The sequence below is a fragment of the Chionomys nivalis genome, chromosome X, assembly GCF_950005125.1.
Source record: "Chionomys nivalis chromosome X, mChiNiv1.1, whole genome shotgun sequence".
In the NCBI taxonomy this organism is placed as follows: Eukaryota; Metazoa; Chordata; class Mammalia; order Rodentia; family Cricetidae; genus Chionomys; species Chionomys nivalis.
The window spans coordinates 98,708,761-98,725,940 of NC_080112.1; the positions used below are offsets into that span (position 1 = coordinate 98,708,761).

The following is a 17,180-nucleotide window of genomic DNA, read 5'->3' on the forward strand; positions in this document are numbered from 1 at the left end:
TAGTTGCATCACTCGACTGTGTTAGAGGTAATCTGCAGGGCAGGGAAAACAGGAGCTAGCAGTGAAGCCCGCATAAAGCACCCGAGCAACACGGGTGAACTCTTGTGATCAATCTCTAGACCCCACAAACAGATAAGAGGATACGACGGGGTCTATGTAAATGCAACATTGTTTTATAAGAGACTTATGCACCCATGGGTTTTGGGATCCATCCCCCTTATAGCCACACATTTTTTTTTCTTGGTAGTGGTGATGGTTAGGGTTTGAGATAAGGTTTCTCTGTGTAACAGCTGAGGCTGTCCTAGAACTCACAGAGATCCTCCAGCCTCTGCCTCCCAAGAACTGGGATTAAAGGCGTGCGCCACCATACCCTGCACAACACCTAATCTTTAGTGATACACATCCTAACAGTAGGACAAGAAATTCCTAGTTGAAAGAGTTAACTTCTTCACCTGAGTTACAATACCAAATTATTTGTGCAGTGTCACTAAAAAACTGAAGCACATATGGCAAAGTACAAGTTGGCATGGAAACAAATGAACTAAAAATGAACCGTCAGTCCCCCAACAAATCAACCTTCACACCTCCCAATTTCTTTCTTTTTTTTTTTTTACCTTTCAGAAAGCAGTATGACCAATCCAGAACTTTTAGGGTCCAAAAGCCGTGGTTTTCTGAAAGGGTAAAAAAAAAAAAAAAAAAAGACAGGTGAAAGAGAGGGAGAGAAGGAGTAAGGGGAGGAAAGAGATAGAGTCATTTCAGATTCTTCCTCCCCCACCCCAATTAAAAAAGTGTGTGTGTGTGTGTGTGTGTGTGTGTGTGTGTGTGTGTGTGTCAGTGGAAATCAGAAGACAGCCTGGGGCTGCAGTTACAGGCAGGTCTGAGTTGCCTGATATGGGTGCTGACAATCAAACTTGGGTCCTCTGGAAGTTAGCAAGCACTTTTAACCACTGAGTCACCTCCAGCCCCCAATTCGGATTCTTCACTGTCTCAGGACCCTCTCTGAAGAAACAGAAGACTCAGTCAGCCACCATGGTGCCTGAAGCTACTTCACAGGAGCATGAGCTCAAAGCCGACTACATCCATACCCCACTCCAGATAGCTCCCTTCTCCAAAAAGAAAAACAGTACAGGACACAAAGTTTATGTGCAAACCATTATTCTTAGTAAAAACTGGAGTAGAATTACAATCACTGTGTGTCCTGCTAGGAGCTAGAACCCAGTCTAACACTAAGTTTATACCTCTCAGAGGTCAATCACCTGCCTTACAGGGTGAGGTGGAAGAGAGGATCAAATTTGGCTGATTCTCTATGGTCCTATCTTCACTTCTGTCTGTTAAACCAAGTTTGCTTACATCCATCCCCAAACTAATACCTATTCCAGTGCTCAAAGAACTGAGTTGTGTATGGGGGAGCTGGTAACTCTAAGAGAAGTCAGATGAGCAAGAACAGTCTATAGAGTGAGAACCTGAGCTGAAGGGGTCTTGCAATTGCACGGCTGGGTAACAGGAGCTAATGACTTAAAGCTAATTCTGAGCAGTCTCGGCACAATATCCAAGACATTAAAATTAATATACCTGGCCCCAAATCCATCAATACTGATCTTCCACAGAGACCCTCAATAATAGCTTAGTTATAAAAAATCAGACAACAAAACTCAAGCCAGCAAATCTTTGCAACTCTCTTTTGCTATTACCAGTAGATCTCTGTATAACAGAATTTTCCTCTTTTATTTTCTAGTCAAAAATCTAAGATAGTTCCTTAAATGACTGGCCTCTTTCACTAGATAAATTATACACAAAAGCACACTAAAAGAGTAATGGAATTTTTCCCCAGCTGTTGGTGAATGCCAATATACCAGAGGACTCTCGAGAGCATGCCATAATAAGAAAACAAGAGCCTAGTGAGTTCTCTACAAACCTATATTAAGAGCAGTGACTCAAGAGCCAACCTGCTAGGCCCAACACTCAGTGCCATTCCTCTCTGGTTCTGTGACCTTGGGCAGGTTATTTAATATCTCTCTGTATCTGTCTCCTTTGTAAGACGTAGGTAATAATAGAGCCGTCTCACAGAGCTGTCGCGAGGTTTGAGTCAGTGTGTGAGAACCATGCAGCAGCGTGCTTGTCACTCACTAACCACTATGTGAACGCCAACGTATTCAGATGTGCAGATTTAAAGCAAAGTGTTAAAGTGCAAAAATCTAGTAATATGAAATAAAGGTGATAGTCATTTTTTAAAACTGTATGGTTTTAGTATTCCTTAGTGTTTCCCTTAAAAATTTTTCTTTTATAAGACAGAAAAAAGGTAACACTAACATAACACAGCAGCTACCAGAGTATTTCTTTTTCTTTTTTGAGGGTGGGGGCGGGGGGGTCTAAGAGATTTTACTGGTTTATGAAATCTTAACTCCTAGCTCTAATAAAACAGCAAAAATCACCAGTCTTCTAAACTCCCTTGGGCTGAAAGAGCAGTCAGGCTACAGGCAACACTCTAACTACTGCTTAGCTTGATGCCACCTTGAAGTACTCAAGATGCACTTTCTTTTTCTCAGGCTGACCTTGAACTCAGAGACCCACCTGCCTTTGCTTCCCTAGAGCTGGGATTAAAGGCGTGTACCACCAAACCCAGCTCTTTTTCATTCATTAGTCAAGAAATTATGGTCTTTGTTGTTAAAATAGATATTCTTTTTTTAAAATTTTTATTTATTTATTTATTTATTAAAGATTTCTGCCTTCTCCCCGCCACCACCTCCCATTTCCCTCCCCCTCCCCCATCAAGTCCCCCTCCCTCATCATCCCTAAGAGTAATCCGGGTTCCCTGCCCTGTGGGAAGTCCAAGAACCACCCAGCTCCATCCAGGTCTAGTAAGGTGAGCATCCAAACTGCCTAGGCTCCCACAAAGCCAGTACTAAAAATAGATATTCTAATCATGTATATTCTTTAAGAAGTTAAACTGAAAGTTATTCTGATGTTTTAAAAATAATTCTGCCAAAACAGATACAAGTAAAATGTTCTGAAGGCCAATCCCACAGCATGTTGCTATACTTACCCTATATTCAAAATCTGCAAACTCCCTGCCCCCACGACCACCTCTGAATTCACCACGAAAACCTCGAGGGGCAGTGAAGGTCCCTCCTCGGCCACTGCCACGTCCCCTGCCACCACGGAAGCCAAGGCCCCCTCGGCCTCGGTAGCCCCCACGGCCACGATGAGGATGAAGTGGGATCCCAAACGTCTCAGCATTTAACCTTCTCTCCTCAGCCCACGTTAGTCTCCTGTCTCTGTCATATAAGAGTAGATGGACATTAGCGTGTTAGCTCAAAAAGTGGATCCCTTAGCAAGTCTATGTAGCCCCGATTCTGGATAAATTTAATTAATTTCTCAAAATTAATTAGCAACAACAAAACAAGCAGCTAATGTAAATTCTTGCAAGCCTTCCTGGCATGCAAGCCTGATACATTTCTGTAGTATATTTTCACATGATACAGAGGCTAGTTTCTTATAAATACAACTGATAAGAACCTTAATATGAAGATAATTAAGACTGAGAGAATTCGTAGATTCCACTTGACCCATAGAAAGGAAGACAGAGTTGGTAGGAAAGTCTTGTCTTAGAGAAGCTAGGAGATGGAGGCCCTCGTATCCTAGCTCCTAACTGGACCCAATGCAATTAACTCAGCAAGAGCTTGTGTGGTTACAGTAGACGTTGGGCCCAGCAGGCTCAGGCCTCCCTATCCACGCTTAAACTGCACCAAGCTGCAGTCAGGACAAAGGTGATGTGACGTGGACAGCATGGTTTCTGCAGCCCTTCACTCACTGTGCTGGGCTCTGCACCTCTAATATGACAGACTGTACTGTATGAGTCAATTCTGAAGAAACATTTTCCGTCTGGGTTTGGTTTCATTTGAATTACAATGCAGACAAGGTAACACAAAGGAAAGGTTTATATGCTATACTAATGCTTCTGTTTTAACTAGTATCTAAATGTAACTAAATACTTACAAAAGTATAAGCTGTTCTTTTCAAGACAGATCTCCCATAACATAGGTTGGCTCTGAACCCCTCACCCTCCTGAATCCACCTCCTACCCAAGTGCTGGGATTACAGGTTAAAGTCCATGATTATTTTTCTTTCTTCTTGGTTTTTTGAGGCAGGGTTTCTCTGTAGTGCTGTGAAGCCTATCCTGAACTCACTCTGTAGACCAGGCTGGCCTCGAACTATCCACCTACTCTGCCTCCCAATTAAAGGTGTGTGCCTCTATTCCTGGTCCCTTTATTTTTTATTTATTTTTTTTTTTTTTTAGGTTTTTGGTTTTTGGTTTTTCGAGACAGGGTTTCTCTGTAGCTTTGGTGCCTATCCCAGAACTTGCTCTTGTAGACCAGGCTGGCCTCGAACTCCCAGAGATCCGCCTGCCTCTGCCTCCCGAGTGCTGGGATTAAAGACATGTGCCACCACTGCCCGGCACCCTTTATGTTTTTTTTTTTTTTTATTTTCACTATTTAAAATTATTTGCAGTTGTGTGTGTGTGCCGTGTGTGCCACTACCACCCAGCCTCTTTTTCCTTTTGTGTTACTGGGATAAAGCCCAGGGCCTCGCATACGCTGGGATAGTATTCCTCCACTGAGCTACATCCTCAACCTTTACTGCTTTAGAAGGAATATCATTTGAAAGCTTTTGGGCTGGTGAGATGGCTCAGTTGATAAAGGTGTTTGCCAGCAAGTTTGATATCTGGGTTCCATTCCTGGAAAAAAACATGCTAAGAGGAAAGAACTGATTTCCCTTAAATTGTCCTCTGGCTACCACATCCACTCTATGGAATGTGTGTACGCAAACAAACAAACAAACCCCCCCCCCCCAAAAAAAAACCTTATCAACAGTAATTTCTTTTAGGAAAAGAAAAAAGTCATTACAAAAATCAATTGGGGGGGGGGGCTAGAAAGTTGGTTCAATAGTTAAGAGCACTGGTTACTCTTCTAGAAGACCTAGGTTCAACCTAAGCTCCCACATAGTGTCTCACAACCTTCTCCAACTACAATTCTAAGGAATCTGATGCCCTCTTCTGGCCTGTGGGCACTGCATGCATATGATGTACAGACAAGACACACATGCGGGCAAAACACCACCATAACGCATAAAATAAAAATAGTAAATCTTAGAAATTCATTGCTGTCATAGGCATTTTACATGTTAATGCCCCTAGAGCACATGAAAAGATTGTACCTATTATCATCACAGGAAATGTTGTCAAAGAAGGATTTAGTTTTGTCGTAGTAGGAGTTGGGCCCAAGAGGATCTTCTTCATCAGCATTTCCTTCACTGTTCTGTGTATCAACTCCGGAGTCTCCTTTATCTTCACCATTTACAGGTTTCTCTTGTTTCTCAAGTTTATCTTCTAATGAAAAACATGCAAGTTAAGATTCTAAACATCCAAGCTGTAAAACATCTTCACCTCAAAGATAATAATGATTTTCTGATTAAAAAAATAAAAACTTACCTTTTAATTTAAGTTTATTATGAAACTCTCTGTCGATTTCCTCCTTGTTAAATTGTGCATTTGCACTTTCAAAGTCAAAGTCTTTCTCAAATTTCATTGGACCATCTCGGCGAATATCAAATCTTCCCCTGCCACCTCGATGGCCCCCACGTCCTCTCCTGGGAACAGAAGGAACACCTGGAACTACGCAAGAAAGAATATAACAAACATTCAGCATGTAGCAGCTGGTTTAGGACAGTACTGCAGTCTTTGTATGAAACGATCTACAATATAAATGTTTAAAGGTCTCTATATGTACAGCATATATGTATTTTTATATAAATGAGAAATGGGGGGTGGAGTGGAGAGATGGTTTAATGATTAAAAACACTGGCTCCTCCTGCAGAGAACCTATGTTTAGTTCTCAGCATTCACATGGTGGTTTACAACCACTCAAAACTCTAGTTCCAGGGAGTGACTTATGCCTTTTTCTGATCTCAGCAGGTACTAGGCACACATGTACACAGACATACATGCAATTAAAGCATGCATACACATATAATAAAAATCTTAAAATAACAACAATCCCCCCTGAAATTGGGGCTGGAGAGATGGCTCAATGGGTAAAGGAGCTTGCTGTCAAGCCTGACTGATGACCTGTGTACAATCCCTGGAACCCATATGATGCTAAGAGAGAACTGAATTCCACAAGTTATCCTGACCTCCACATCTGTACTGTGACTCACCTGAACAATGGCACATATACAGAAATAAATACAACAAACAAGCAAAAACAACTCCTGAAAGTCATCCTTTGCTTCTATGGGTGCACAGCAGCATACACATGCCCATATACACAGAGAAAAACAAATAAACTGATGTCAAAAAGATACCAAAAAGAATTAAGTTGCTAGTGGTACACACCTTTAATCCCAGCACTCGGGAGGCAGAAAGAGGTGGATCTCTGTGAGTTTGAAGCCAGCTTGGTCTACAGAGCTAGTTCCAGAAAGGCCCCAAAGCTATAGAGAAACCCCGTCTCAAATCCCTCCCTCCCAAAAAAGAGAGAAAGTTGCTAAGTTAGTATGTATACTAAAAAATAGAAATAAAAGTTTTTAATGTAATTTTTATACAGTTATGTCTATGAAGACCGTAACAAAGAGATGTATAATTGACAGATCTGGAGCCTTCTTCACTATATTAACATAGGGTCTAGAAATTCTCTTCCTTCTGCCATGTACCCCATACCCAAAGTGTCAGGTCCTTTGTGGAAAGGATAACAGGAGATAAGATGTACATAAGAGCATAAGCGAACACTAATTAGCACAAACTGCAGGAAAAGATGCTTTTCTCACAATTCAGACAAACAACAGACAAGAGAAGCACCAGTCCTTACTGGTTCCAAGCACTTCCTGCTTTCACTGTTTCCTCTAAGCAGCTCCACTTATTCAAGTCTTCTGGATCTATGTATTCTCTTTCTACAACACCACCACAGGATCTCAGTCAGTCACTGAGATGTGATAAAGTAATACAAAGTAGTATAATTCATAGTGAAAACTTGGGAACCCAAACATCCAGTACATGTGTGACTAAGAAAAAAATAGAACATGGAATAGTACTTAGTGTGAGTTTAACTAAAAAAAAAAAAGTACAACACAGAGTACGATGAATTCAATGAAGTACAAACTGTATAGTTAGATGAACTGTGTAACATACTGACAAGAATCAGAAGTGACTACAAGGTAACAGGGCTGTGCTCACTGTTTGCTAAGGAATAGCAAACCGAGTTTGAGAAAAAACAACCATAAGCAACAGATCCAGACCATTATGTCTAGATAAGCAGGTCTTTTAACACATTCAATTTTATTATTATTAAAAGCAACTCAGTTCCACGCCAGGAAACAGGGCATGATTCACCTTAAAGTCCCGCAAAAAGAATATAAAATCCAAGGAGAAACTGTAAGAACACTGTTCTGTTAGTGACCCTTAGTGGTGGATGAGGGTAGAGAAGCTTTTTAGTTCTTTTGTTTCTTTTTGTGATAATAGAGACTGGCTCTAAGGCATTCTGGATACTAGGCAAGCATTCTGCCACTGAGAGTTATCTCCAACACAGGTGGTGAGTTTAAGGAAGATAAATTTACTTATTACTTCACAAAGTATTATTAAAAGATTTATGAAAAGACTACGTGTATATATGTGTAAGCACATGCCTGCAGAGTCAGAAAGGGGTGCATGAGATGCCAGCTATAGTGCTAGGAAACAGACATTTCCCTGCAAAAGCAGCAAGCACTCTTGACCACTGAGGTATTCCTACAGCTTCTTACATAACTTTGCAAGATAAAATATGGTAATTATTCTAAGAGATTATTCACCTGTTTAAAATATAGTAACTACTCCACAACAAACAAAACATAAAAATCCACACAGAAAGCAGTAAGCCACTACCCAGGAGGTGATGGAGGAGGATCTCTTCAGTCTAGGAGGTCCAGGCCAGCCCAGACCACAGAGAGAGCACCCCAAACATGTAGAAGTGAAATTCGTGCTCATACACTTAAAAACAGCACACTGAGGTACCTAACAATAAATACAAAGATTACTTCCTAGTCGCCATCTAAATTAAGGTGATTATATGTTACTACTATGCTTTAACTTGGCACAGTTTTAGCTTTTATTTTCCATTAATAAATTGGAAATTAACAAAAACATGATTTTTAAATATTAAATATTGCCAAAGAAAATGTAAAACCTCATTAAATCAATAACCACAAAAGAAAATGAAAAGTTCTTATACAGTGCTTCATTTAAAAAGACCGCTCAGAAGCCAGGTGGTGGTGGTGGCGCACGCCTTTAATCCCAGGACGTGGGAGGCAGAGTCAAGTGGATCTCTGTGAGTTCGAGGCCAGCCTGGTCTACAAGAGCTAGTTTCATGTTTGTCCTGGCTTTGTTTGTTTGTTTTTGTTTTTCAAGACAGGGTTTCTCTGTAGCTTTGATCTGTCCTGGAACTAGCTCAGGGGTTTAGAGCACTCATTGCTTTTAGGAGGTAACCCAGGTTTGGTTCCCAGGACCCAGATTAGGTGACTCACAACTACATGTAACTCCAGTTTCAGGGGATCCGACAAGCATGTGGTACATATATATGCATACAGGCAAAATATTCATTCACACAAAATAAATTTTTAAAAAAAGCAAAAATCTTTGGATTAAATCTGTTGGCACATGCCTACAATGGCAGCACTTGGGAGGCAGAATCAGGAGTTGGAGACCATCCCTGATTATTCAGTAATTTCCAGACTAGCTTGGGCTGCATGAGACTGTCTTAAAAAACAACAACAAAACAAACAAGCAAACACAAACTCTGGATTTTAAAATACTTAAAAGAAAACATTAATTTAATCAGATTTAGCAGCAAGCACCTTTATCTAAAGAGCCAGTCATCTTGCTGGTGCCTTAAATACAAAAAAGGAAGAAGAAGGGGGCTGGAGAAATGGTTCAGAGGTTAGGAGAATTGGCTGCACTTCCAGAAGGCCTGTATTCAATTCCACAGATCTGGTGCTCTCTTCTGGCCTGCAGGCATACAATGCAGGCAGAACACTGTTTACATAACAAATAAATCTTAAAAAGAAAATTTTGTTTTGGGGACTGGAAATTGCTCAGAGGTAAAGAGCACTGGCTGATCTTCCAGAGGACCTGGCATTCTCATCACCCACATGACAGTCCACAGCTGTCTGTAACTCCAGCTTCAAGTGATCTGATGCCCTGTTCTGACCTCTGTGGGCACCCAGGTACACACTTGGCAATCATACACACATACATACATGCAGGCAAACACTCAGTATACACTTAAAAAACAATTCAATGGGTTGAGGATTGCTGAGGGTAACACTCCCCTGCTATACAACTGTGAGGGCTGCAGTCCAGATGCCTGCCACCTACATAAATGCTGGGCGGTCATGGTAGCCCACACCTATGATCCCAGCTCTCAGAAGGCAGACACAGGGGATCCCTGGAGCAAGCCAGTAGCTAAACTAGCCTAATTAGCAAGCTTAGGGTTCAAGTAAGAAAGCCTTCCTCAGTATATAAGAGTATATAAGAGTGATTGAGGAAGAAATCTGATGTCAACCTCTGACCTCTGTACACATGCCCAGACACATAAGCACGAGGACTCAAGTTCGGAAGATAAATGAATCCCTGGAGCTCAACGATCAGCCAGCACAGTCGAGGTAATGAACTCCAGGTTCAGTGAGAGATGCTTCCCTCAAAAATAATGTCAAAAAGACACGAAATATTACCCTCTGAACTCTACCACCATATGCACATACATGCATTATGTACCTGCATGCATATACATCCACAAGAACATGTACATAATCCCCCAAATCCAAAAACAACTGTGTATCATTAAGTAAGAGTCTCTTCCAGAAAAATAGTACTTCAGAAAAATTAAATATAGACATAAGAAAATAAAAAAGTTCATTGTGGTATTAAGAGTCCATTTTCCAGCTTCCTTCCCAACTAGCAAAACTAGTAAACAGATACCGGCAGAATGCAATTAACCAAACTCATCTTCCTAAGATGTCACCTACTTCTGACATTCACCTTCTGGTCTGTCTGTTTATGGAGGTCAGCAACAGTTTACCCCATGTGCAGACTCACAACAAGCCGCTGCCTTAGGGTCAGTCCTCTGTAGTCAACAATTCCCACCTTTCTTTTTATAGCAACTATGCATTTCTTTGAAATGCTTTCCCCCATTGAGATCCACAGCACACAGCCTTCAGATCCAGGTAGCTGCTAGGTGTGGTGGCACATGCCTTTAATCCCAGCACTTGGGAGGTAGAGTTCCAAGACAGTCAGGGCTATACAGCGAGGACCTGTTACAACCAGCCAAGCAAGCAAGCAAGCAAGCAAGCAAGCAAGCAAGCAAGCAAGCAACCAAGCAAGCAACCACAAAACCCCTCCAATCAAATAAACCCAAACCAGCTAGAGCCAGGTAACTTACCTATTTGCCTCTTGCTATCATTTCTGAGCTGCTCATTTTCTGGCCTTGGGACTTTGTGTACTTCAGCTATAGAAAGAGACATGCAAAGTGACAAATCAATTCAGAATATATACCCAAAAAAATCCCACAAAGTTAGAATGGAGATGACAGACAACACCCCAAACAAACAGAAAAACCCCACACACTCCCACCACTTTGAATCAAATTTGAAAGACCGAACACTATTAAAATAAAGTTCAGCTTAAACCTGCTAGGGTCGTTCACATAAAGTAACCCTCTTAATGAAATGAGGAGATGGAGAGTGATCATCCGTGCAGGAACAGTAAACAGCTCAGCTCTACCTTGCCTGTGCTCTTGGTTGTCTATTGCTTTCTGGCTGGTAGATGGCAAAGGCCTGGTTGGTACAGGGCTCCTTCTCCCAACAGGTGCTGGAGCAGGTAAGTGGGCCGAGGCGGTCTGTACTGCTTGTTCCATGGTTGGACTTTTTCTCAAAGGGTCTAACGGAGGGCTTGATCGACCTAAAATGTAACCAAAAGATAATAAACTACCCTAACCTAGAATTTCAAAACCATCTAGACCTTTTAAAAATAAGTTTAGAATTTTATTCTGCTAAATCAAATCCTCAGCATAAAACTGAATTAATTTTATTAGACCAGTGCTTAAATCTACTTATCTTTAGTGGGCTGATTATTTAGGCAATGAAAACAAAACAAAACCAAACAAACAAAAAAAATCCACAAAAAATACAGTAACAACATCATTGCCATGAATTTATCTATGTTTCTTTCTTTGTTCTTCTTCTTTCTTCGTTTTTTTAAGACAGGGTTTCTCTTTGTAACAGTCCTAGCTGTCCTGGTACTCACTCCACAGACCAGAGTGGTCTCAAACTCAGAGATCCACCTGGCTCTGCCTCCTGAGTGCTGGGATGCAAATATCACGCTGTAGGCATGTCAAATGGAGGCTTTCCTAATCACAGGATTATACTGACACATTCAGATTTTTTTTTTTTGAGACAATCTCATATAGTTCAGGCTGGCCTTCAGCTCCTGATCCTCCTGCCTCCATCACCCAAGTGGTAGGATCCCAGGTATGAATAGCCATGTAAATGACTAAAGCGCGGAGCTCTGCTCTAAGAATATACAGGACAATAAAGCACGGCAGGCAGATGGTTCTTACAAGCCTTAACTGTTTGGGTAATTAAATGTCAGAATTTAAAAGACATCAAAAACAAACTCTTCTGAGAACTCCAGAACAGTCACACTCATTCCCAAAGTCACACAGAAACTCTCCTGCCTTGTCTCTATTTGTCAGGGGTTTGACTTATTTATTATGTATATAGTGTTCTGCCTGCATGTGTGCCTGCACACCAGAAAAGGGCACCAGATATTATCAGAGACAGTTGTGAACCACCATGCGGTTGCTGGGAATTGAACTCAGGACCTCTGGAAGAGTAGCCAGTGCTCTAAACCTCTGAGCCATCTCTCCAGCCCCTATCATTGCTTTTCTGAGAAGAAAGCCTGCAACTCAGAAATCATCAGTACAGAAATAAAAACAAAGGGAGACACACAGAGTGAGTCACTGACTCATTGGCTGTATATTAAATTTCCTTTTTACTAACAACCTATTAATCACGGTGTTGATTTTGCTACAAATAGGAAATGTAGAGTATATGATTAGGAATAAATCCAGAAATGATTTCAGCAAAATCAAAACATTTTTGAGTGTTTGAGTGACCATTACATTGTTATCATAGAGTTAAAAGAAAATTTCATGTATCTATGCAAAATTCAGAAATTTATTTAGGTTTTTTTTTTTTTTTTGAGACAGTGTTTCACTGTGTAGCCTTGACTGGCCTGGAACAGAGATCCATAAGCCTCTGCCTCCAAAGTGCTGGGATTAAAGGTGCTTATTACCACGACCAGCTCTATTATTTTCTTTAAAAAGATTTTATTTTATTTTTGTTCTCTGTGTGTGTTTTCTGTGCACCTGAATATGGGTGCTTGAGAAGAAACTCCTGGGGCGCAGGAGTTTCCCGTGGGACTGAGTTGTCTGATACACATCCTTTGCAAGAGCACCACAAGCTCTTGCTGAGTCACCTGTCCAGCCCCTGAAATCCAAACATTTTAGTTGGTAAAATTTAAATGGATTCTTAGGCTTTCTGTGCCATGGATTTATACAAATATCCACATCAAAATTTAATAAAAAAATACTTCTGTTTTCAAGTCTTCAGTACGAGGTAAGGAATCCAATCTTACTTTTCTTAAACTACCAGACACCAACAACCCTTACGGGAATAATCAGTCTCTTTCTACTATAATTTATTCTAGAAATCTTTTTTTTTTTTTTGATTTTTTGAGACAGGGTTTCTCCGTAGCTTTTGGTTCCTGTTCTGGAACTAGCTCTTGTAGACCAGGCTGACCTCGAACTCACAGAGATCCGCCTGCCTCTGCCTCCTGATGCTGGGATTAAAGGTGTGCACCACCACCGCCCGGCTAATCTAGAAATCTTAATCATCTACGTAATCCCACTCCTTTCCCTATACTTATTGTGCAGAGGATAAAACCCAGATCATGACACACAGCTAGGGAATGTTCTACCACTAAACTATACCACCAGATATTACATTTTGTATTCATGGTGGGGCTGTTTCCAACATTGTATACTGTTTTATTCATCTCTAAAAATTTATTCTTATAGTTTTATTATACCAAGTAAATAAATTTGTTATTTTTCAAGTATGCTCTGCTATATGTCCAGGTGTATTTTAAGATCTATTTTTTACAATTTGTTTTTTTAAATGTATATGATGCTTTTCCTGCATGTGTATCATGCATGCGCAGTCTCCACAATGAAGAGGAAGTTGGATCTTCTGAGATTGGCGTTACACATGATTATGAGCCTTCACATGGATGTTGAGAATCAAACCTGGGTCCTCTGGAAAAAGCAGTAGTGCTCTTAAAACCCGAGCCACCTCTCCAATCCTATTTATTTGTCATTCTTTCTTTCTTTAAAAAAAAAATATTTATTTTATATGTATACAGGCATACCAGAAGAGGGCACCAGATCTTATTACTGATAGTTGTGAGTTGCTGGGAACTGAACTCAGGACCTCTAGAAGAGCAACCAGTGCTCTTAACCTCTGAGCCATCTGTTTAACCCCAAAGTCTCATAATTAAGGAAATTAAGGCTTATTATTTTTCAGTAAGAGCTCTAACATAAAATATAGCAAAAGAAAGATTAAAATACATTTATATTAATTACAAAATGTCTGAAAAAACATAACAAAATGTGATATTTCGCCACTTGTGGGTAGCAAGATTATGGTTTTGTTTTATTCTTTATGCTTCTATTTCCAAGTCATTTACAGAAAATCTTTAAAATTTAATACACATCTATATATTTAAATTTTTCTGTTTAATTATGCTTGTGTGTGGGGTATCTTTCAGTTCCCAAGGAAGCTAGAGGTTATCAGCTTAGATCCCGCTGGAGTCATGGTCAGGTCTGAGCTGTCCCATGAGGGTACTGGGGACTCATCTCAGGTCCTTAGCAAGACTAATTCTAATTAAGTCCTCTTAACTGGAGCCAACTCCATACTCACTATGTCAGCCAGCATGAGCAATGCTGGCTACAATTACTTTAAGACTTGTGTCTTAAAGAACAAAACATACAGGATTATGCTTATTAGTACTGGCACGATTTGATCTTCACCAGTTTTGCCCTGTGACTGTTTCACTTTGTGAAGTGACATCTACACTGCACTACTGAGAAAGTAAAGCAACAACCCACCACACTGACTGCAGCAGTGAACACAGCAGACACAGGGCTGTGTGATTAAAGATTATAAGACTATCTCGAAGAACAGAAGTTTTTCAAAAATGACAACAGGATCCCTTAAGCTTACTAAAATGTTCATCTCCAGGTTCCATGGCTTCTAATATTCCAGATCTCACTTATGGCCTACATTTTCAGAAGCACTACAAAATGGGTCTTTTGTGGTGATCCAGAGACCGAAGGTCCCGTATCTGTATGGTTTTAGGAGAGACTCAATAGCATGCACATCAGCAGTACATTTCTCTGGATGGGTTTTCAAATTCACTTAGCACAGTTCAACGTTCAGTTGTGAGTCTAGAGTCTAGGACGAATCTGATAAACTTTGAAAACAAATGTTAAACACAGAATGCTCATTATTTCAATTCCAATGTGTAGAAAGTTTAAAAAGTACAAATAAATAGTAGAAGCCATTAAGCAAAACTTTATTGCAATAGAGTAACCAGGAAAAAACTTCCAAACTAGTGAAGTTATGTTGGCATACACCTGTAACCCCAGCACTCAGAAGGTGAAGGCAAGAATATACTGAATTAGCCTAAGATAAAGGAGCAAAAGTTCTGTCTTGAAAACAGAATTTAAAGAGCCAAGCACCAATGACACATACTGCTCATAAACCATCAGAACAAAGCAAAAACTGCTAGGGAAGTTTAGAATCCAAGTACTTGATAGGCAGAACAGCTTACCTTGGGCTAGCTGTGGTTTTACAGATCTTGTATCTTGTGTGAAGGCAGAACCAACTGCGCTGCTCTGGAATAAGGTACTGCTATTTGATGTTTCTGTTCCAAAGGATGTCAAGGAGTTTTCAGCTTGAACAGATTAAAACAAGCAAAAAAGAAAGAAATCATCATTTTACTTATTGTCTGGGTATCCAACTCATACTTTTAAAAAAACATGTTGCAAAAATAGAGACACAATCAGACAGTGAACAGGAGAAACAATACAGCAGACACTGACATTAATTTCAATTATTTCTGTAAGGTGAATCACAGATCCACCATTAATGGCAGTAGACAACAGACTTGGTCTGTAACGCTTTCTACTCTGAAGAGCTATGGTGTTGCCTTTTGCCCAAAGCAGCTACAAAAGAGTGAGAATTATGAGTAACAAAATGACTAGAAAGGACCCAGTTCTCTGCCATACTTGTTCCACGAATCTTCTCTAAGATGAGTAGTTGAGGCTTTATATATGGCACTTTTAATATTCTATCCAGGAAGGTTGTCCCTGTATTTCAACAATCCCTACCTCACCTCTCATTTGTATACCTCTATGATGGTAGTTAGAATAAGCTCTTAATAAATATACTTACATTGCTATAGTATTTGAGAACCTTCTAATGGTTCCCAATGTCCCCCACTATTACCTCAGTTTATAAAGCCCTCATTACCTGTCCCTCTTCTCACCTCACTTTGCATATTTGAACCTGTGTAATCTGTAAATCGCTCTTAAAATGCAATCTGCTCATTTCTAGGGGGCACTCCAGTCTTCCAACTATTTCTAACTACTTCAGCCATGGTGTTTAAGACACTTTGCTGCTCTCCAGACTCCTCCTGATCTGATGAGTTCTACTCTTCCAAACCCTTAAAATGGGCCACCAGAATGTAGTAGTGTCTCACACACGGAGTGCTCTGACCCTCCCTCCAAGGCACATTCCAGGGAGGCTTCCACTCTGGCCAGCTCTGGAAGAGATGGAACATCTCCCCCACACACTCTGGGAACATAACAAGCATTTTTAAAGATCCTGCTCTTGTTCTGAGGCCAGACAAATATAAGCTACCCCGAGGGTGTGTACTCTTATCCCCTTGCTTGCTGCCTGCTGGAGTGTCAATTCAATTGTAGCAAACTCTGCACCTTCTACTCTTCTCATCGTGACCCAGTTCTGCTACTGATTCACATCTGTATGTCTGTCTGTCTATCTATCTATCTATCTATCTATCTATCTATCTATCTATCTATCTATCATCTATCTATCCATCCATCCATCTAATGTATATCTTGCAGTTATGGACAGTTGTGAGCTGGACCAGAAGCCCAGGGATGGCACCACCCACCATGGGCTGGACCCTCCCCCATTGCTCACTAATTCAGAAAATACCTTAGGGTTGGATCTCGAAAAGGCGTTTCCTCAGCTGAAGCTCCTTCCTCTGATTACTCTAGCTGGTGTCAATTTGACACATGAAACCACCCAGTACATAGGTAATTAATAGGCGTGAACCATGACGGCCTCCAAATCGCTAAAATGTTTGCGTTATTTATGGCATTATTCAGTATTTCAGTTGTTACAACACTATCTTTTAAAATGGTGGTTTTCTTTCCACTGAGCTATACAAGAATCTTTATTGGGAAAAAAATCAGTATTTAGGTGGATCTACTTCTGTCTTTCCCTTGCCCATATTTGTCTAGCTTTATGCCAATAACTCACAGCTCTAATTATGCTATCTTTGTAAGTCTTGAAGTTAGGTGATATAAACCTCAAACTTCTGTTTTAAAAAGACCGATGGGACTTTGACATGAATGTTTAACCTGTGACTCAAAGCAGGAGAGCTGCTTCTATAAGTTTCTGACTCCACCCATAGGCGCTCTTGTGGAGCTTTAGTCTCTCAGCAGCTCGTGGTTCTCTCTGTAGAGCAGGGCTGCCTCAGCTTCAGACGTTGTCATCTTCTGGGTCAGACAATACTTTGCTATCAGGAGTTGTCCCAGCACCCCGACTCTACCCACCACATGCCAATACATCCTTTTTAAAAGCTCTTCATTGCCAAATATCCCTCAGAGAATGTGGGCATTTTGGCCCTTCTCCCTTGAAAAAAGCTACCACAGAAGTTTTAAGGGAGATTTTGTTTCCGGGTATGTGGTGTTAAAAATATTTTATTTTATGAACATTGGTGTTTTGCCTGT

General features: G+C 40.6%; 1 protein-coding gene across 20 annotated transcripts in view; it reads right to left on the reverse strand.

Annotated features, from left to right (window-relative positions):
- The window catches only part of LOC130867412 (protein LSM14 homolog A-like), a 59,355-nt gene that overhangs the window by 2,999 nt on the left and 39,176 nt on the right, over positions 1-17,180 (reverse strand). For 19 of the 20 annotated variants that reach the window (XM_057759400.1, XM_057759399.1, XM_057759388.1 and 16 more), the window contains 7 exons: positions 14,972-15,094; positions 10,802-10,978; positions 10,461-10,526; positions 5,489-5,671; positions 5,215-5,386; positions 3,044-3,275; positions 615-671 (listed from right to left, as the gene is read on the reverse strand). In XM_057759400.1, coding sequence (XP_057615383.1) covers positions 648-671; positions 3,044-3,275; positions 5,215-5,386; positions 5,489-5,671; positions 10,461-10,526; positions 10,802-10,978; positions 14,972-15,094 — 977 coding nt within the window. In that variant the 3' untranslated portion in view covers positions 615-647. The remainder of the gene's footprint in view (positions 1-614; positions 672-3,043; positions 3,276-5,214; positions 5,387-5,488; positions 5,672-10,460; positions 10,527-10,801; positions 10,979-14,971; positions 15,095-17,180) is intronic. The other variant, XM_057759387.1, reaches the window with a different exon arrangement.